At 30.3% G+C, this 23,153-nt stretch overlaps 2 protein-coding genes and 1 long non-coding RNA gene across 7 annotated transcripts in view; 1 reads left to right on the forward strand and 2 right to left on the reverse strand.

Moving 5' to 3' along the window:
• Positions 1-5,962, forward strand: part of LOC143229808 (serine/threonine-protein kinase D1-like) — a 92,124-nt gene extending 86,162 nt beyond the window's left edge. For all 5 annotated transcript variants that reach the window (XM_076462602.1, XM_076462600.1, XM_076462601.1 and 2 more), the window contains 2 exons: positions 385-470; positions 3,906-5,962. In XM_076462602.1, the coding sequence (XP_076318717.1) occupies positions 385-470; positions 3,906-4,136 (317 nt within the window). In that variant the 3' untranslated portion in view covers positions 4,137-5,962. The remainder of the gene's footprint in view (positions 1-384; positions 471-3,905) is intronic.
• LOC143229810 (uncharacterized) lies at positions 2,240-12,781 on the reverse strand. Its single transcript, XR_013016081.1, has 3 exons — positions 12,433-12,781; positions 3,899-4,122; positions 2,240-2,936 (listed from the first exon to the last, which is right to left on the reverse strand). It is a non-coding gene; the product is annotated as an uncharacterized LOC143229810 (long non-coding RNA).
• Positions 12,782-12,938: 157 nt separating this feature from the next.
• LOC143229809 (L-asparaginase-like) overlaps positions 12,939-23,153 on the reverse strand; it is a 54,442-nt gene continuing 44,227 nt past the window's right edge. The window contains exons 12-15 of the mRNA XM_076462605.1: positions 22,668-22,763; positions 21,615-21,862; positions 20,325-20,424; positions 12,939-19,672 (exon numbers count right to left, since the gene is read on the reverse strand). Coding sequence (XP_076318720.1) covers positions 19,499-19,672; positions 20,325-20,424; positions 21,615-21,862; positions 22,668-22,763 — 618 coding nt within the window. The 3' untranslated portion in view covers positions 12,939-19,498. The remainder of the gene's footprint in view (positions 19,673-20,324; positions 20,425-21,614; positions 21,863-22,667; positions 22,764-23,153) is intronic.

The raw sequence follows: 23,153 nt of genomic DNA on the forward strand, positions 1-23,153 counted from the left end.
TAATAAGTAATGTCAAGTGTATCCAAAAATATATATGTTGTCTGAAGGTCTATATCATGTATTATACTCAGTAATACTGACACTTTGTGCATTCAAGAAATTTCTGAACATAGTATATCATGTAAGCCAAAATACTATGTATGTATCTAACTTTTACAATATGATTAAGTTATCTGCTGTTAGAATCTTTTGTTTTTTTCTAGTGTATTATAGATGTGCAACTAGATGTAGTTTTATTATAAACAACAAAGTAACAAAGAATTCTAAAATATTCTTTGAAGTGAAAATACTGACATTTTTTATGTACAAATGTAAATGAAAAATGTCAATTAATATTTTGCAAAACATGATACTAAATCATTGTAATTCTGACTATTTGTTCAGCTGTTGACCTTATACAGAACTTGCTACAAGTAAAGACAAGAAAAAGATACACTGTCGACAAGTCTCTCTGTCATCCTTGGCTGCAGGTGAGCAGTGAAGGTTTTTCAATATTGCAGAAATAATATACTGTACGTAGACACTATGTATATGTTGTTTTTTTTTATTATTAACCCATACTCCCAGTTGTTCAACATTAAGTGTGAAGGCTCATAACACTAGACACTATGTATATGTTGTTGTTTTTTATTATTAACCCACACTCCCAGTTGTTCAACATTAAGTGTGAAGGCTCATAACACTAGACACTATGTATATGTTGTTGTTTTTTATTATTAACCCATACTCCCAGTTGTTCAACATTAAGTGTGAAGGCTCATAACACTAGACACTATGTATATGTTGTTGTTTTTATTATTAACCCACCTCCCAGTTGTTCAACATTAAGTGTGAAGGCTCATAACACTAGACACTATGTATATGTTGTTGTTTTTTATTATTAACCCATACTCCCAGTTGTTCAACATTAAGTGTGAAGGCTCATAACACTAGACACTATGTATATGTTGTTGTTTTTTATTATTAACCCACACTCCCAGTTGTTCAACATTAAGTGTGAAGGCTCATAACACTAGACACTATGTATATGTTGTTGTTTTTTATTATTAACCCATACTCCCAGTTGTTCAACATTAAGTGTGAAGGCTCATAACACTAGACACTATGTATATGTTGTTGTTTTTTATTATTAACCCACCCTCCCAGTTGTTCAACATTAAGTGTGAAGGCTCATAACACTAGACACTATGTATATGTTGTTGTTTTTATTATTAACCCATACTCCCAGTTGTTCAACATTAAGTGTGAAGGCTCATAACACTAGACACTATGTATATGTTGTTGTTTTTTATTATTAACCCACCCTCCCAGTTGTTCAACATTAAGTGTGAAGGCTCATAACACGAGACACACCACAGATAGTCCAGCATGTAGCTTTGTGCTTAACTACAAAAAAAACAAAAATACATTGTATCACACTTAAAATGTGTGAGTAGAATGTTTTATTATTATTATATTGTATCAATTAAAGGGTAGATTAGACCATGTATTAGGTTGAGGAATAATTTGTGAGCGTTTTTAAATAATTTCATTCAAGCATTACATGCAAGACTATACAATACTTCAATGCATGAACACATTACATCCAAAACATTTATTATGATACTTTATTTCATGTAATACCTAGGTATATAGTATGCATTGTTTTAAATGAAATTGCAAGAAATTAAATGCGAAAAGCAGATGGTGTCGAAAATGCTCGATTTTGTCCACTTGACATTCCATTTAATGAGCTGAAAATGAAAGCAAAAATTAAAGACATATGAAAATCAAACACACCATCTATTAGAGCAAAAAATTATCTTCCAAATGACATGAAATATTTTGGAAAGCGTTTCATTTATGAATATATTTTTTTAACTTGTAAAATGCTCACGAATTATTCCTCAACCCAATATTATATTTTGTCTTTGGAAAGAAAAAGTAATTTACTTAAAAGTGAAATTTGTTTTTCTCTAAATTTTCCATGCCATGTTTAGTGTAGCATCACAAAAAACTAAGCCTAGGTTTAAAGTTATTAAGAATGATTACTTGTACCAACTGCTAGTAGAGGTACCAAAAACTTATATCTATCACTAACCTGCTCTATCACATCCAATTTATCCCTTATGAAGTTTAAGAAAAGGCTTTGACTAGACATGAGCATGGGAGGTAATCAGCAAGTACATGTGAATGGTTGAAAAGTACAACTCTGACCAATTCAGGAATGGAAGCAAAATCTCCGAGGCTGACTTCCAAACTTTTTTTTCATCAGAAGCAACCCTTAGGTTTTATTAAACATTGTAATATTTTGTTAAAAGTTCTAAAAAGGGAAAGTGTATTAGGCCTTTTACTTGTTTTTCTGATATGCTTGCATTTCTAAAAGAGACAGTCAAGAGTTGATCACAACACTAAGTGGTACTAGTACTGCAACAAAAAATATAATTTCAATTCCTGTTACAAAAATATAACTTAATTTATCCAAACAACAAGAAACAGTATTTGGTTTTGAATAGGTAGATTTCAAATTTATGTGAAATGTAGCATTTGATAACTAGGTGGCACAGAACTTTTATTAACACCAGTATTTGACTTATTGAAAACAAAAGTTTTTACCCTTAGTAGGGACATATAATATTTGCATTATTAGCTAGCTATGTTTATAGAATATGGATCTCTTATTTGTTATGATGATAAAGGTGTATTCTACATTTATATACTTGTTTTTTACAAATTGTAGGACTATGCTCACTTACCTCTTACCTTTACAGAGAATTGAGTATATTGTATTAAAATGATTTTATAGTTTCAATAATTACGGTTCATGTTGCCTATCCAATCATGCTCTGTCTGGTGACTTTGCATTTTGACAAAGCTTTGTAGTATAGTTTCCATTGCAAGGCTGTCATGTTCAAACCACTTCACATCGTCCTGCATGCTTTCCATAATTAATCCACCTAATATACAAATACAACAGTTTCCAAGCACTTGTTTCAACAGTCTGATCAAACAGAAATCGTAGATGTCACATCCAGTGACTCAACCAGTATATGTTCTTATTGAATAGTATCAATACCTATTGCAATGCAATATCTGTCATTTATCATGGATCACTTCAAAAAGTATCAAGACTTAGCATTTATTAGTTAATGGAATCTCACCCTACCCCATTTACCAGAAATAAATGGGAAGAGGTTTGTTAAAGTCATCAAGTACACATACATTTTGTCTGGTGTCATCACATACCACCAGTAGTTTCCTGGATTGGTACATTTCATCAGTTTTGTACATGTGATGTCACTTTTCTATCTAAAAAGCCTTCTTAATATGACTATGTTGTGTAGTGTTTGCAAGGGCATATGGTCAGCTTTTGCCTTTGTGGATTCTAACCTATTACAAGATGTTGGTTTTTGTTGAATAACTTGCCACATTTCTTCAGTATGATATTTCTAACTGAACAGAATTGTGACTTACTCTTCATATGTACTATTTCTCTTACATGTGGTTGTATTACATATTAATTAATCATATGAAGGTGGTATATTGTTTTTAAACTAAAAATATATGTGGACCTGTAGCTTACTTGGTTTACTTCCTTATCCTGTAAGCAGAATTATGAGTTTGAATCCCGTCCACTCTTAGTTTTTATTTCTTCTAAAAAGATACTTGGAAAATTGCTACTCTTCAAATTAAGTCTGGCATATACATTTCAGTTGATATATGTTCATTAGTCATATAATGGTAATACACTGTTTATATAATTGTTATAATTTTTAAGCTCAAAGTAATGTCCAGGTTTACAGATAAAATGACTTTAGTTTGTTTGGGTAATACCTCATAACAGGAATGTTAAATAATAATTACCAAATATGCGATTTAGTATCTACATTCTATTTTGTAAAGAAATAGGGTACTTTACTTTTCAGGATTATCAGTTGTGGTGTGATTTACATGAGCTGGAAGCACAAGTGGGCTCTAGGTATTTAACACATGAATCTGATGATGCTCGTTGGGATGTTTACCGACAAGAACACAATCTTCCTCTAACAAACTGTGTCATGTTGTCTCAAGAGCTTCAACAAAGGCCTACCTCTGACAACCGCTGCACATCACACTTGTTAAACCTTCCAGAAGAAGTGACATCTGTGAAGTTATAAGAAATGGTTTGAATATGAGTGAACTGTAGATTATCTGACAACTGTTATTAACTGCTGTACTCTGTTTGTCATGTTTATTATATGAATATGGAGAGTTTAGAAAAATCTGTTTGTGGGAAGAGATAGCAGTTTAAGTGCCAATAACAACCCTCAGTTGATGACTATGTATGCCTAATATTTATACAAGATGAAAAACTCCAATATGATTTCTGTTTCTTTGACCGTGTATGTATAATACGTATACTAGATAAAAAAACTCCAACATAGTTTCTGTTTCTTGGACTGTGTATGCCTAATACTCGTACTAAATGAAAACTCCAACATAATTTTTGTTTCTTTGACTGCGTATGCCTTATACTTAAACTAGATGAAACAGTTTCAACTTAATTTCTGTTTCTTTCAGATTGGTAAGCTGCTATATATACTTGACTTGTGACAGCTAGAAAATTAACAGATACTAGGTTTGAGGTATGAGATTGAACTTTAAAGTTCAATATTTGATTAGTGTTTACAAGCACTGTATTTTTACCAGTTTTCATAATAATTTTTTTTGTTGAATATTTGTACAGATTTATAAGTTTACTTGTTGCAGATATTAAATACTTCAGGTTATTGATAGATGTGTTATGATTCACAGTATCCTTAATGTCAAAAGAACAAGTACAAATAGACAATAGGCCCTGTAACCAACACTTGCTTCATCTATATAAATACTTATAATATAACAGATAAATTTGTATTATATTTTGCTAACATCAGCTTTCATAATTATAAGCTACTTTTCTCTCACTACCAAAACTGTAACTTTTTTTTATAATTGGAGGGTTAAGATTTACACAACCTGCTTCTTTTAATAATTTATGTAGCAACAATATACTGTTATTTTGGGATATCATTGTTTATTATAAGAAACTTTAACTTTTAAAAGACTTACTTTCATATTAAATGTTTAGATTGGTTTTTAGTTCATGTAGAAAATTTAAAAACATTTTATTGGCAAAAAGTATAGAAAATTAATTTTATAATGACTAATTTAGAGATGCTGTATAGTTTGACATTTTCTTAACACATGAATATGAGAAAATATGTTTATTAACATAGTGAAGAATTCTATTACTTTGCCACATTAGGCCTAGATTTAAATTGAGTAACGTTTACATATAAACTCGGTGATATACATTTTTTCTATGTAGTTTCTAAAAATGTAGCAGATACTTTAGTGTGATTATGTGAGCCCACTAAGACAAATGTTAAAAGCAATAAAGTAAAATGCTTTCATTTCAGAATTTAGGAACAGAAAACCATGTTTATTAATATCTAGCTTAATTTTTATCCTTTGTAGTACTTTCAGATCAAATGAAAGAGGTAAAATGTATATTTCAAAGTGTTGAGGTGTAGATTATATTGAGAAATGTGTTTTAATGTGTTCTTCCATATAATTTTAATATCTTATTTTACTGATAGTTGATATTCTTGTTTAACTTCTACTTTGTTAATACATTTCCATTTCAGAAAGTGAGATTTTTTATATATATTTCTGAGTTTTGAGCAAGTTTTTGAATTTTTAAGGTGACAATCATGTAGATAAGAAGGATGTGAATATAATATAAAGCAGTGATTAATGTTTTCATTCCTTACTTAATGTTATAATTGTTACATATACCAGTTAATAATGAGCTTTGATCTTGAAAAATCTGGAACTTATAACATTCTGCCCTTTACCTGTTCATGTTGAGAAAATTCTTCAAGCTGTAAAAACATATTACACTTCAGTTATTATATAGCATTTTTTCAATGCTTGATATTAAACCTCAGTAAATTAGATTTTATTTCATTAATACGTGTGATAAATTATACATGCATTTAGTCTTGTTTGTTACTTTGATTCTTTGCCACATCATAAACACTTCTCACTGCTAGGAAAAAGAGTTTGTTAATGCAAAGGAAGTAAGCAAATTCAGAAACATAATTTATAATCTCTAGGAAATAAATAGTTACAAAATTTGTAAAAAAAAAAGCAACTTAAGGAAGTCATCTATTGTAGTTTTTACTGGTAGTAAAATAACTATGAAATATTTTACTTTAGTTTTAAATATGCAAAAACTAACTGTACTAGTTGTTGGAACTTGATCGTAGAGTGTGAGTTTATCATCACAGCAGCTTAATGGTGTGAATAATGGTGAGATGAGATCTTCTTTGCCAGTAAGACTTCATTCACTCTTGAAAGTTAAGGTGAAATGTTAAAAACTATGTTGAATAAAGAAAGAAGTTGGTTGAGATTGAGCAGTAATTTACACTGAACAATTTAGTCAAATTTAGTGACCTGTTTAAGAAATATTGTGATGTCATAACTGGCTTCTTCAGGTATAAAGAAAAACTGTACAGTAATGATGATCTACAGTTTATATAGAACAATATTATTTGAGCAAGATATTATTTTCATTTTAGCATCTCGTTGGTTAAGATAGAATATTGAGCTCTGATGACCTTGGAACCTGTATAATGATGATAAAAAGTGACGATGAATTTCAGTAAGATCTTGTATTCTATCACTAATGATATTTCCAGTAATATGTCCTCTCAATAACAGTAGATGTAGAATGAACACTTACTAAATAAATTATAGACTAGTTCAGAGGTGGGGAACCTTTTTTACATTGGAAGGCTACATTTAATTTAACCCAAGTTCTATTAGGCTGCATGTTGATAATTTATCATATACATCAAAATGTTATATTTTTGTCCAGATATTGACTAATTTTAATTAAAGCCTGTTATTATACAATATTTTTAAACAAAAAAAAAATTCAGAAGAGACATTTATTTGTTTGAAAAAGTGGACAGCAGAACTAATAAGAAGTGGAAAACTTAAAAAACATTGACTTTTTTTGTGACTGCTTATCATAGGATGGGAATTAAATATTTGGTTCCAACATTGTTTACTGTAGTTTTAATTGGTCCTCCATGTAAATATTTGTCATTTTATATCTTAAACGTGTTTAATTTGTGTCATAAATGAAAATGTTGATTCACAAAAATAGGTTGTGCCAAAACAAGACAGCATTTGATGAATATGTTGAAGTAGACATGGGTATTCAACAGCATTTTTCCATATTTTAATGGGATCCTTCTTAGCATCAAATTGAGACTTCAGAATATTATTTTCTGAAAGGTCACTCATTTCAACCTGTAAGTTATCAGGTGTTTTGGAGACATCAACTCAATGTGGTTGAAAAGCTAGTTTCAGTGTGAGATCATGTTTCTCATAATCTGCAAACCTCTTGTTTTCTTCAATCAGGAAGTCTAGAACAACTGTGTATTCTTTCATGTCACATTTCTTTAATGATTTGGTTGTATTGTATTTGGTTGGTTGTATCCTGTTCATTAATTACTTTTGTTAGTGCAGCAGAAAGTTTTGATTGGGTTAGGGGAGTTTTGAAAAAAGTCAATTTGTTTCCAAAATGCCTGAAGTTTTTAGCCATATATCATGTATAGATTTAGTTTTACCTTGCAAAAAATATTCAGATCATTGTGCTATGACATTATGCCACAGTAATGCAGCATTTATCCAGAAGTCCTGTTTTGACAATTCACATGATTAATTTAGTTTCTCAAAAAACCTTGTGACTTGTTTTTGCAAAGATAAAAGTTTGACAAGCATTTGTCCTTGTGATAACCAGTGCACTTTAGAATGATATGGCAGATTCATACTGAATGTTTCATCATTAAGATGAAGTTGTTGTAAAATTGGCTATGGCATAAAACATTTGCTTGATGGTAGTTTACAATATCATTTAATGTGCCACTTAAAGTCGATTTGCCACGGAGATTGTGTTGATGTAAAAGACAATGAAAGGAAATAAAAGTATCAGGATCTGGCAATTCTTTTTGTAATAGTGATAAATATCTTTCACATTTCCCTTTCAGAGAAGGTGCACTGTCTGTGCACACACTTCCTAAGTTACATAAATTGAGTTTTGCTTCATGGCATTTTTCTTTAAAGTTAGTGAAGATGTCAGTTCCACATGTTCTTACCATAAGGGTACCCAAAGCAAGTAACTCCTCGTGGCAATGAAAATCTGCAGTTACAACACAAATAAAAAATAATACTTGCACTGAGTCGGTAACATTAGTGGATTCATTCAAGGCAATCAAATAATAAATATCTTTGCTTTTGTATATCTGCATATTGTATGAAGTTGTTTTGTTACACTGAGGGCTAATTCATGTTGTCAATCAGTTATGGTCCTTCTTGTACTTATTCACCTCATCTGAGTCTAAACATCCTACAACTTCAACAATGCATTCTTTTATAATTTCCACATCACTAAATGGCTTACTTTTTACCAGTATATATATATATATATATACTTTAAAAGTTGCTTCAGTGACTTCAGTTCCTTATTCTAACATCATTTTCTTAAGTGTAGACTTTTGGTATTCTCCTTCCAGTTTAGCATATTTGCGGTCCTTATGAGTTATGTAATGCTGATATACATTGTATTTCTTCACTGTTGCAATTATAGAGTTGCAGAGCAAAAACCTCATTTTATCTTCTACAGCACCAACATAATATTACAATTCCCATTCTTCATCAAATACTCTGTTTTTCTTCAGTGTTCTTTTCCTATTTGTTGACATGAATGGGATACCACTAAAAATTTTAGGAAATGGTACACAAATTGAAGATTCGGTTTTAAAGGATACAAGCACTGGTAAACAGTGATACTATTGGATTATGGTAATCAACTGATGAGGTGAGTTGATCTCTGCTAAGTAAGGCCACCTCAGTGACGATATGGATCTTTGGCATTACATCATGAAAAAAAAAGTGGATTTAGTATTTTCAGACAAACACACAAAAGGCTGCAGGTTTCCCACCCCTGGACTAGTTAAATGAAAACTACATGTAACATAGTTTTAACTGACATTAGTATTAAATACCATGATAGCTGGTGTCCAGCATCTCAAACACTACTCCATGTTCTCTTCACATGTAATCATGATATCTAGTGTGAAGTTTTTTAAACACTATGCCAAATTATTCAAGCATTTCATTATTATTGATACCTGGTATCCTAACTGTTGTTCCATATTATTTGGGCATGTCATCGTGATACCTGGTGTCAAGAGTTCTAATCATTGTTATCACACAAAGTTAAGTATTTTATGTTGTATTACAATATATTGTGTCAGATATTAAAATAATTACACATTAGTACCCAATATTCAAAACATTTCATCATTATACACAATGTTAGTTAATTTGAACTCATTACACACATCATGTCTTCATATATCTTGTTCAGTGCTATGGTGTTTAAAAATAAATGAATAAATAAATTGACCTTTTTTTGTGGTTGTGGTCCAAGTTCTGTATTGGAAAGTTTAGCACTAAAGACTGAGTACTTAGTAAAGACCATATTCCCCAAGTAAGAAGTGGATAAACACAGTTTACTCTCACTTTCCTTTGAGTACACCACTGATAATTTTATAAAAGTTTATATATAAACAGTGGAGGATTTAGGTTGGGGATATAGGGGGCTCAACACCAGGGCCCACAAAAATTATTAGCCTCTGTAAATAGAGTGTTATGATATCAACTGTATGAAGTCATAGACTTAGTATAAAATATGTTAGATATATTCTAGATGTTCCACGATATTGTGGATCACAAATCTAAACTGTATGACACCTGGTCTCAAGTATATTGTAGGTGCTACATTATGATGCTTGTCAGTTATATTTTTGGCACTGCTTCTTCACATTGCATTTCTGAGCAGATTACAGAAAATTAATTTACACTTGCCCTTCATGGTACTGTGTTTTGTATAGTGTGTGTGGAAAGCACAATAAAGACTGTATATACAAATATTTTATCAAGGGGTGTAGTACTCTAATTCACATGAACAAAGTAATTAATCACAAAACTATGTCTACAGGAAGATGGCAGCTTTGATTTTGATATTTATAAATTTGACTTAACATAGTTTGCTTTAAAACATTATACAAAGTAACAAAAAAATGTTTTGCCAGATCTTTTACAAAAGCCTCCTGCTAAACTAGTAAAATGGTTTTCACAATAAATACTTGTTTAATATTTTCTGTTGTAGTTTAAAAAAATATATACTATTCTTTCTTATTAATAAAACAGATTTGCATTTTCCCCATTACTTAAATAGAATTGTGCTTTATATTTCAGTTGTTTGTATTCTATTGACAGAGAGTCAGGTTTGCCCTTTAGTACAACATGGTTGCACTCTACAAATCTGTTGATAACATTCATTCCAATGTTTTGAGAGAAACTAGTGTAATGAAAGTTAAAAGAACACATTATGTGTAAGATATACAGATGATTAGTTTTAACTGTTATGACCCAGAACATGTATTGATATAAAGAGGGATTATGTTTTGTAGTAAATCCATTGAAATACTGTACATCTCCAAATAGAAATGTTTTTATGAACTATTCAATATATATTATTTTTATCTGTATCTTATACATGTAATAGTTTAACCAGTTATTGAAACAACCAAAATAACCTAAATCCTGTTTTTAATCTTATTAAAGTGAAATATATTTTGTTGTTGGTATATTTTTTTTATGAACAGATTCTTTATAACGGACTGGTATTACCAGAACAGTTGTTTCCTTTAAAATTTTCATTTTCCAGTTGAACTGTCTAAACCTCTCATAACAAGAGGATAATAGTTTGGTAGAACATTTAAAAAAAATGGATGGTTTAAAGTCAACTGTTCATTTATATGTGTGTTTCTAAATACTACCTGATTTCAAATTCAAAACAAAAAATCATAACATTAGTTAACAGGAATAAACATTGAATTAAAGAACAGGAATGGATATAAAAATGGAACAATATTGCTTTACCATCACATTTTACATAGTACGTAAATTAGGTTATTAATTCACATTATAGACTTTTGTTAATTGTTAAGTTATAAGTAATAGTTAATATTATAAGACTATTAGAACTAGATAGGGCATGCAGATATTGCATATCCAACTTTCTAATAACTTGTATTTATATTTAGCAACAAAGTTTTACATTTTTCTACTTTCAAGTCCAAAACTAGGTAAATTCTGTCCATGTCTAGTAAAGTGTGAAATTAAACATAGGTGTTACTGTGTGTGTTTGCACTTTATAACAACCACACTGGGTGGGAAGTGCCAGAAGAAGCACTAGCTATTTTACTTATCATATATGTTCTCACTCTAAGGATATATGCAAAAGCACTCTGTAATATAAAATGCTTTCCAAAGTCTGCCAATCATGTGTGGACTACAACTTCTGAGCAACTCTAAATCTTCATATGAAGATAGTCTCCATCTAAGCATTACATGTCTAGAACAAAGACTTGTTTTGTTGATGGCAGTATGATACCAATTTTGTACATGTGCAGTAAAATTAACTCACAGAATTACTAGTATGAAGACTTCTTTTCAAAATAGACATTAAAATGACATCACTTCATATTTTCTCTCATTTTTCTTTGGAACAGTCAACGTGTGTGTGTGCTTGTCTGATTTCATCTCGTTTTTTGACAATTAAGAATTTGCATGTTGTTGTTATAATAGCCTATGTGACAAAACTAAAGTGTAATTCTAACAAACTTAATTTATTTTGTCTATAAAATGCATTTTATAAAAGTTATAATTCATGATGCATTCGCTTGATACTCAAGTGAAAGTATCGGTGCTTAATTTAGTGAAGGCCTGCCATGGCTAGATTGTTAAAGCGCTCAACTTATAATCTGAGGGTTGCAGGTTCAAATCCCATTCACATCAAATATGCTCACCCTTTCAGCCATGGGGATATTATAATATAACAGTCATTCCTACTAGTCATTGGTAAAAGAGTAGTCCAAGAATTGCTAGTGATAACTAGCTGCCTTCCCTCTAGTCTCACACTACTAAATTAGGGATGGCTAGTTTAGATATCCCTCATGTAGTTTTGCATGAAATTCAAAAACAAACAAGCAACTTTAATAAAAACTATGAGCATTAATACAGAATTAAGTTTTACTTTCAAGAAGAAAACTGTAGCTCTGATAGTTATTTGTTTTAGTTGCTGAAGAATAAACTTTTTTCTAAACAAGTTAAATAATAAATAGTAATTTAAAAATCCAAGTAATTAAAAACTAAATTGATGCTAACTTGTACTTTTTAGCAAAACATAATTAACAGTTCTTCAGACTGTTAGGTTAAACTTTCATTTTAGTGGGCTAAACATAAACTACTACTTTTATATTCATTTTATAAAGAAATTTAACTAACTTGTTAAATGAGTATAAATTTGTAGTTAAACAGAGTTCTCCCTTTTCCACAATGAAAACCTGGAGGAGAAAGGGTAGAAATATGGTGTTAAAATACTAATGATTATCTTGAACTCTTTAGAAGCAATTTTCATACAATGCATGTTTTCATTCAACAACTCGTTCATTTTTCAAATTTAAAAAGTCAAAATATCATTGCTGGGGATATTGTTTGTGTAAATCTGTCCCAAATTTTAAAACCATCAGTTCCACTTCTGTTTTGTCTGATAAAATAGTTAGATTTGACTACACCATTATAACAAACCCACAACCACCAATAATGAAGGAACACAAATTATAAATACATTACTTCACACCTATCGTACCCTATTTAAAACTTGACTGGTTATACGGCAGAGGAAACGGGTACTGCTTGCTTTATAATTTGCAGATTAAGGTACTCTTCTAAACTGTAAAGGTTTACAGAGAATAAACGTAAATTTTAAAATATATCAAAATAACCAAATATATTGATACATCTGTTTAATGTAACACTGAAATCAAATCACAAATGTAACTACAAGTTTTGAAATATATTAAAATTAACTATTCTGCAACTTACTTTGCAAACATATTAACAAAATCTAAATTTAATAAATGTTTAAAATGATAGAAAATCTTCTCAACCAGCCTTAGTCCTACCTGTGGTTAAAAATAAAGACTTAACCACAACAAATTATAAGTTATTGCTCTTGTATGTGACTGTCCAACTTATGATTTAAATATTTTTTGTAAAGAAGTGTTACATGGTATTTATGAGTCACTAAAAACAATAAATAAAAAATCATAAGTCAGTAAAACATGTCTTAATCACAATCACTTTACAGAGTTCATAAAACAAAGATTTAAACAGAAAATATTAAAAATTAGGTTTAGTTGTTTTCACATTATCGAACATGCACCATGTAAAACTCTGTCTCTAATTGCACCGTGAAAGTTTTTACCATTAAAAACAACATAATTTAACTAATTTGTGTTTGAAAAAGTACTTCATTTTTTCTGTTTAAGTTATAAAATCTGATGGCAAACTCAAAAGTTTTTTAATTGTACACACTCCTTCTATAAACTTCACTAATTTTCTTTAGTAGAATTTGTTTACCAGGAAAGACGATTGTTTAGTTTAAAATATCAAACTGGTAATACCCTTAACCAGACTGGTACACACGTATTATTCTGTTATAATTCTGTTTCAGAAGTATTTCTCATACTGATATTTTGTCACTTTGTAACATCTAATATAGTTCACAATTACAATTGAAATAAAATTTCAAACAGTTCTGCAAAGCTTTGAAAAGTCTTACCTATAAACAATACATTTTTGTTGTTTCTAGACTTGTTTATGCTTATCCTAAAGCATAGGTTTATATTTGCTATGAATTTATTATAGTCTTTTATCACTTTAAAACATACAACTTGACAAAAAAAACTAATGAACTATTTATTTGAAAATACCCACAGCTAAAGTTTATATATTACTCGCATCAGTGTATAATGAAACAAAGTGGTCTGAGAAGTAATTAGTTGTAGTCCCTGTACAGAACACTGGCAAGAAGTGATGTTACAGGACTCCAAGTTTTTGCCTCTTATGGTTTATTGCCATGAGTGGTAAATACTATGTACTAAAACACAAAAATCATGTTAATGAAAATCAGTGAAATTAAAACTGACTACATACATGAAATGGAAGTTTCTGATAAAAAGAATGATAAAATTTGTATAGAGATAAAAGGAAGTATGTATTAATATTTCAAAACAGTCCCTTTCAATAAAATATGGGAAATTCCATATATTAATTGGTTTATTTTTCTCTGAGTTCACACAATTCAATTTAATGTTTCTACTGTTGGAAGGAAAAGAAAAACTAGGGATGTCTAACACACCCTCACTCATATAAACTTAACATTTACCATAAAATGACTCAAGTAGAAACACCATGAAATATTTGGCATAAATACAACAAATTCATCAACATACTCTATTCTACACCTATGAAAAACTTGACTTCATTACATATACTAAAACATCAATTACATCTTCCATCTGAACGATATTACTTTTAGTTCTAGGTCACAGTTCATCTTCTGTATTGCTATATTTCCTATCAAAGTAACAGCAACATCACATACCTTTTACTTAAAATTGATATAAAGTATTTGCTCCATATAACTAGGGTTACCAGATGTTCCAGTAAAACTGGGATCATCCAAGTTTCCTGTACTTCAATGCCAGTTTGATACATACAGTTTATCATTGTACGTGGCTCCTTTACATTTTACTTTCAGAATCACTCGACAAAATACATCACCTGGTATTGTCGTCTTCCTCTCAGCTGCGTTTTCTTCACCTAACCAGTCATTACATACGAACAGACAGGACAGAATACCTTGAGGTAAGAGTAATTTTAAGTTTAATCTCATTTTGTATATGTTTTTCTTGGTTCATTTCACCTTTGTTTTGTTTTTCAAAAAAAAATCTTGTAAGGATTTTTATTGTACTCAACAGCCCTTTTAAGAACTATACACTTTACATATTTAATGCAACAAAAAACTCTGACAATTCAAGATTGTACACAGGAGAACCACAAGACCAACATTTTCCCATGATACAAGATTTAGAATGGAATGACAGTCTGTGAAATAACTACTTAACTCTGAATCAGACCAATGATCCTTAAGTACCAGTGAAGAATCTGAATCCAGTTGCACATTATCTAGTAGTCACCAGGAGTACTAAGTTAGCGCAGTGCTGTGTGTGCACAGTAGGAGACAGCAGACCTGCTAGGCTTAGGCCTACTTGTGTTTGATAGCTTGCAATTAGAACATCTAAAATGATGATAATGTGATATTGATAGTGACTAATGATTTTTCTTTTGCATGATTTATTAATTTTCATGACATAAATATTCAGGGCCAAAAGGTTTCATAAAGAAGATATTCAAAAATTATTTGGTTATGATACAGATGATTCTGTGAATGAGAGCTTGGAAGAATCAAATGATGATGTATCAGATTTGGAAAGATATTACACTCCAGAGTGTAGTAGCACAACTTCAGATGAAGATCAAGGTACATCTTATTCTGTTTGACTCTGAGATAATCAAACTAGGTTTGATCAATCAAGAACTCTTAAACGTCAATAACCCTCAACATCTACTCCTTGGTCAAGTGACCCACAAAATACCTTGGATTTCCAATTCACTGCAAATCCTGGACTAAAGTACCTACAACAAGATAATTCTAAGTGATTTTATAGAAATGCTCTTCAATGAAAAGCTTCTGGATTTATTGGTTGCAAAACCAATCAATATGCAAATCAAGAAATAAATAACCCCCTCTATGAAGAGCTTTTCACCTAAATGAGTGGAAAGATACCAATATAAACGAAATGACATGCTTCCTTGGATTGTTCCTACTAGTGGGCTCCTGCAACTTGCCATTATTAAAGCATTAGTGGTCTGCCAATGATATATACAAGCTTACATTTTGGCAGTTTGTTATGAGCAGAAATCATTTCAGCTTCTGCTTCGATTCCTTCACTTTGCAACTAATAAGAAAGATGATGGAGATAAATTATTCAAAATAAGTCCTTTGCTACAGTATTTCAATACTATGAAATCTCTATGTTCCCCATAGAGAATTGTGTATCAGTTAATCCATGGTTCTTTGGTGAGGAAGACTAATTTTCTGCCAATGTATAAAGAACAAATGTCACAAGTATGGAGTCTGGAGTCGAAGTTTTATGAGCTATGTGAGTCTAAAGGCTTTGTTCAGAAAATTATGATCTACTCTGGAAGAATGCATGAACCAAGAACCAGTCAAACTCACTCAGCTCAACTAGTAGTTAGTCTAATGGATAATTATCTAGTTAAAGGCTATATTTTAAATGCTGACAGACAGACTCTTAGGTTTGACCATAAGGACAATCTTGGATGAGGTTTGATGTTGCAGTTGTATGAAAGTGGAAGGATAAAAGAGATGTGCTCGCAATAAGCAACATACACCAAGTAGATATGGTAGACATAATAAATTGCAATGGGAAGGTTTCAAGAATATCAAACATTGCTAGAGATTACAACAATGGAATGTCTGGTATTGATAGATCTGATCAAATGCTTTCATGTTATTCAGCACTGAGGAAAATGCTTTGTTGGTATAAGAAAACTGGGCTTCACATAATGGAAATTCTTATAAGCAATGCCCACATAATATACAACAGGCACCAGACTTCAAATCAAATACCAATTTTTAAATTTATAAATTAAGTTGTAATTCACTAGTTGGTGATTATATGCCAAAAAAGTAACTATCCTTCTTGAGAATCCTGCTTCTACAAGTTTACATTACTTAGAATCTATTCCATCAACAGAAAAGAAAGAAAGACCTACCAAATTGTGCTGAGTATGTACAAACTAAGAAAGGAAACACAATATGTATGTACAATTTGCACTGGAAAGCCAGCTATTTTTGTTGAAAATTGCTTCAAAGAATATTGCATGCAATTATCAGATTTTACTAAAATTATCTTTTGTTGCAGATTTTGTGTAAGATGATTTATGCCAAACACTGCTTTTTTGTCACAATAAATTTATATATTTTTTTCCAATTGAGTGATTTATGTTTTGTAAGTTGAAATAACAAAGAAAAATTAGTAAACTTTTATTACAACCTTGCAATAAAACAAGGTTCCGTACTTTGTACAGTCATTGGATACCATTATACAAGATACCTTGTACTATCTTAAGTGAAGAACTGATGTCTGAGATCACTAAACTCAAATATAAATGTTAACCCTTGGCACCAAAAAGAAAATAAGATGCCTGACATCAAAAGAAGTTGCTATGAGTTGTGTGTGTGTGTGTGTGTGTGTGTGTGTGTGTATATCTGGCAATGTTGATCTCTCTGTCAACTACAAGTTAACTCTTAATTGGTAGTGAATGTTTTAAGGAGTATTTGCAGCATAAGACGTTTGTAAATGCCATTAACAAAACATTATCAAATGACAAAACCAAATGGTCAAAACAAGTCCAAACCACAAATAAAAATAATTTGTTAATTTTCCCAACACTATTACTATTATCACTTTCATGCTACTTTCTAGCACTAACTTACACCCATCAACCTTACCTACCCTTTATAAATTTTAGTCTATATGAATTCCTTTATTCCAAATACAAGCTTCTGAAGTTGGTGGATTGTGTGCAAAAATCCATTATTCCCTCATGTAACACTTGGTGACTTGAACTCAACTCTGTCAGAATGCAGACCGTCCTTCTTAACAGAATAATTGCATGAGAAAAATAAAACCTTCCAAAAGCTTAACTTAAAATTTTAAGGGACCCATCAAACGTTTTCCAGAACCATTCAGTACCTAGAAATCACTTTAATTCTAAGCAAATGTGGAATGATCACTTGAAAATACTTAAGAATACAGTTTAGCAGAGAACTACCTACCTTCATAAAATTATAGGTTTCACAAAAGGTTGTAATCCACTTACAATATAAAAAGCACATTAATGATTAGCAGAAGAGATACTCGTTTCTTCTCCCTGTGCACCTGATCTTTTAATAGTTGATATTAATCCCAGTCCTGCTTCATTTAAAAAGGTACTTTTATTAATTCTACTTTTTGTTATTAAAAGGAGCTTACTTTGAACTAGCATTTGTATTAAAAAATGATTGGTTCTCTCCAACTTCTCTCACAAGAATCAAAACAAAATTAAGAAAAAGACTGTCTTTCTCTCATAGCTTTCTCCAAATCACAAGAATTTACTTATCTATGTTTCTTGAACCAGCAAGTTACAATAATCTTAACTTCGTGTTCAGGGATGAAGAGAGATATGAAATTTTTTAAGCACCCCCCATTTTCTTAAACCTAAATAACTATCTATTAGTACTGCCAAAATGTAAAGAAAACAAGCAATTTTTGATTTGAGTAGGTTCAAAACAACTCAACACATTAATTATTACTTACTGAACAATTTTTTTAAATGCAGTCTTATAAAGATCAGAGTATTTGGTAAAAAGTAAAAAGTAGATTTGTAATTTAAATTGTTTCAAAGATGTTATATTGTCACTTTGTAAGGAAATAAATGTCCCAGTTTATGTCACCTCAAAAATCTGGCAACCCTACACAAAACAAAACTATCAGAAATCCTTCATTATTCAGCTTCAATAATAGTTGAACAAAGCTATTCTAAATTTTTTTAAGAGTAAAATTGGGCTTCTTATACCAAAACAAAATATAACAATAACAATTATAAATAAAATTAAAAAACAAGAACTTAGCATGGTATATTCAACCACAACATCAAAATGCTATTGTTCAAGATTTATAAAAAGTATGGAGTTCATAGTTTGAATGTTAAAAAACACAAACCATGAAGTGTAGAAAACTTTCTGGTTCTTAATTGTTGATGCTGTCAATCATATCAAAGTAGCAAAAGAAGTTCGTATAATTATCTCCTTAAGTGGCAGTAAATGTAAAAACTGTGCTATTATTATTCTTTTACAATCATTTCAACATTGCTTCATAATTACTTCTGTGGTGAATTTTGCCAAGTTATATCTTCTTCAAGGATGAAATTAGTGTATGAATAATTTAACTTGTGTAAAGTACATTTAATTATTTAAAAATACCTATCAAACCTCCTATGGTAACCAGTGTAATAACTCAGTGAACTTCAATGTCTAAAACATCTAAAAAGAATAACTAGAGACTTAGTATAAATAAATATCACAGTTTATAGAGAACACCTATTCACTGCAAACATCTGCATTAATTAATTTAAACATCTACCAACATGTTTTTTTTTTCTTTCTATAGCTCACCGTATAATTTATGAAACATAAATAAAACTTGATTACCACTAATTTTTCCGTGTATAAATAAACCTAATTTTGCTTCAGCTAACAATACCTGTAGATCAGCATATCCTGTAACTTTTATACTGTCAAACAGACCACACAGTATTTCATTCTTTATTATTTTCAATTAGCATGAACTAGATTAATGTTTATGGTATAATATGCCTACACATCTGTAGAATTACTACTTTCATGAGCCTTCAACAGATCAAACAGTTTCTGTCTTCCCAATATTCTAGCAACAACAAGAGGTGTATGACCATATACATTACAGACATTAGTACTTGCATCTTTACTCAGCAAGTACTTCACTGCTTCTTCATTATTTGCTTCTACAGCCTAAAGAAAAAAATATGAAAGTTTAATTTATAATGCTACAACTAAATAAACAAAGGATATGATAATGCAACAATATTAGATAAAGATTCAGAACAGACTTAATTGTTGCAAAGTTTGTTATTATTTAACATTGGGAGTACATTTTTAACAGATAAACTTCTTTCAATTAAAAGTTCGATATTGGGTGTTCCAGGTGAGATGACTTTAAAATTCTTAATCAAGACAGGGTGGTTGGTGTTTTCACTAGGTGTATGAACTGTGGAGTTTGGCAGACATGACAGTTTTTACCAGTTCTGTTTCATATTCTCATATACAGTGGTTGTGCTTTAATTTATCTCATCTTTTAATTCTGCATTTTAATAACTTTTTAATAGAATGTTTAAACTTTATAAGTATTTCTACCAAACAATCTACTCTGTTCAACATAGCTTGATGAAGATGGAATATGTACATTCCAAAACATTCAGTAATTAAATGTTTGTTACTGTATACACAAGTCAAATGACCATTTTTACAGTAACAGTTATGTTATATAGTGTCACAATGTAACTAGAAATATTAAATTTAATTTCTCATTTTTCTTGTATCCAAGATGTTGAAGGGCAGATATTATGAAAGATAACATGGATATCAGTGTGATAAGCATACATACCATGTGAAGAGCTGTTTGGCCACAGGCATCAGGTTCACTCAAGTTGGCTCCAGCCAGTGTATAAGACTTCAGACGTTGAACATCGTTACGTTTAGCAGCACTATAAAATATGAACTTATTATTTTTTTCCCAAACAAAAAGAAAATGCAACCAACACACTACAATGAAAAACATACTTTACATGAAGCATGTTATTTAAAATATTACATTTAGATATAGTTGATAAATTATAGTACCTAAAGTAGAATTCAATGAAACTTCTCTTACCAAGTCACATACAAAAAATATATTTCCCAATATGACTGGTAAAAAAAATTATTTTTAAAAGTTATTTCAATAGATTCAATAAGCAACCAAATATTTTCCTCACTAATACACAAGCCTTGTTCTCTTTTGTTATACATTTAATTCATTTATGTAAATATTAGTAAACTTTCTACATTATACTTGTGTTATAGTTTCCTTGAGGATACAAATGAAGCTATTGTAATAGTCTCAAAGGTTCAAAAAATTAATAAACATTTGCTAAGTTACTTTTACACATTTAAACAAAAACATTTTAACCAATACTAGTAACACTTTTCTCAGCTTGTGTCCAATCCTACAATAGGCCAATATATGCTTAAAGCTAAATCAACTACACAAAAATCTAGTCTTTAAAAGAAATGCTGTTAGACATTAGACCTAAAAACCCAAATTATGTTTTTGCTCTTTCTCAATAGATTTGAACCAAATCTGGCAATCTTTAATTGTCGATCTAGAAGGTTTTATTTTACCTCTGTCTATTCTCCAAGAATGAAGTAAAATGAACAAAAACGTATTTTATATGTTTAATTTTTTAGTTCAGATAAACTTATTTTTCATAATTTGTAAAACTGAATAATAAGTAAGTAAAATAAACACATTACATTCTGTAGTTTTTGATGAATACATAAAATATATTTAGATTTACTGTTTGAATAGCATGTATGTGAATAAAATACAAACAACCTGACAATGAATTGTATTTAAATTTCCTATGTGTACATAATCACTAGCAAAAATAAGATAATTTCAAAATATTATTTATTATAGATATGTGTACTATGCAATATACAATGCACTTCCTTATATAAAAGTTTTATCTGCATCTCCTATTGCATAAGAATTGATTACTTCACAAGTACAGAATTAAAAATATCATATCTTTGTGAATTAAAAATTATAATGTTATAAATGATAAAGTTAACACTGAAATATGCTGTATTCATTATACAATGAAATAAAAAATGGTAAAGTGAAATACTATACTTCAATAAATAGTCTGCTAGAATCAAGGGAGGAATAGTAAGATGACTGCCCGCCTTTCGTAATACTTCAATTACTTCACAATGATCAAACTCAATGGCATTTTGTATGGGTGTCTTCTGCTCTCGATCTCTCATGTGCACACTGGCCCCATGTTTTAAGAGGTATTCTACAACATGGATGTTACCCTCTGAAGCAGCTATGTGTAGTGGAGTTCGAAAGTCGTAATCCCCGGCAGAGAGATAGGCTCCCTGTACAAATATGAATTTAAATTTAAACCTTTGAAAACTGTTACCACACTGTCATTTTATTAAAAAGAAGAGCATGTCATTACCTTAGAACTAAATACAAAAAAGTCACTAATTAATATCTTTCGAAGAAGCATTAAGATCTAAACTTTTCTCGATAAAACTGTCAGTTTTTAGCTTGTAATAAGCTTTCTGCACATATTTTAATATGTAATTTTGTAATGTGAATAGAGAAAGATTTATTTATACAAAAATTAACAGATTAACTTTGGCAATGCTTGATGTTTCCCTGTATTTTGGCAGAATACTGGATGTGGAATTGTCCATAACTGGCAGATATAATTCCATTCCAGCCAGTGCCATTGAAGATAGATGATTAACACTGAGTTTAAACCAGTGGAGCATGAAAGATATCTGACAATCAACTGGTGTTTAATAAACAAACATATTCATCATGATCACTTCATCTTTACATCATGAAGAATGAGAAATCAAAAATGATCAATGATATAAAAAATTACAGACAGTGTTAGGTCTATGATGTTTAATAAACACAAGAAAATGTATATTCAAGAACCAAATACCTGATTTATTAACAAGACATTGAGAATCTGCATTTCCTTTAAATTAATTAATATTAAGCCTTTAAAACAATTATGCCATGTTCCTCATTATTAATCATGATCAAGTATCACATAATGCAACTTACTGCAAGATGAGACACAAATTTTAGGATGCTTGGATTTCATGCCTTAACTAAAGACATTCAAAATAGAAACAACTCACTGCTGAACTTCATATTACTTACAAACTGTCTCATTATTTCCAGTTTTTCAAGGTCTCCTTTAGCAGCCACTGTACAGAGGATGGAAGGATAAAGAGCACATTGAAGGCCATCAACTTCCTGCAAAACAATTGTTACTTGACACTAAATCTTCAATAAATCATTTCACAAATGTAACAACAAGCAATTTGATACATAATTATTTTGTTTTGATAAAGACAATTAACATATATGTAGGTTATTTTGACATGCAGAAAATACATCAGGTTCTTAAAGATCCACAGCTAGTTTTGAGAGACAAAACTAGTTAAACTTTTTGCATATTAACCGCTTCTTCATGGGTATCATTTACTACACGACAAGGTCTTAGTCTTACATTTAAAAATCTATTAAACTACTTTTTGTTTATATTATACCAATTAGTAGAGCAAAATTTTAGTTAATAATATATATTTTAATGGTATACAAGTTTAAGTTTTTAATTCCACAAGGCAATATTTAAAAAATCCT

Source organism: Tachypleus tridentatus, chromosome 10 (assembly GCF_004210375.1).
Source record: "Tachypleus tridentatus isolate NWPU-2018 chromosome 10, ASM421037v1, whole genome shotgun sequence".
Taxonomy (NCBI): Eukaryota; Metazoa; Arthropoda; class Merostomata; order Xiphosura; family Limulidae; genus Tachypleus; species Tachypleus tridentatus.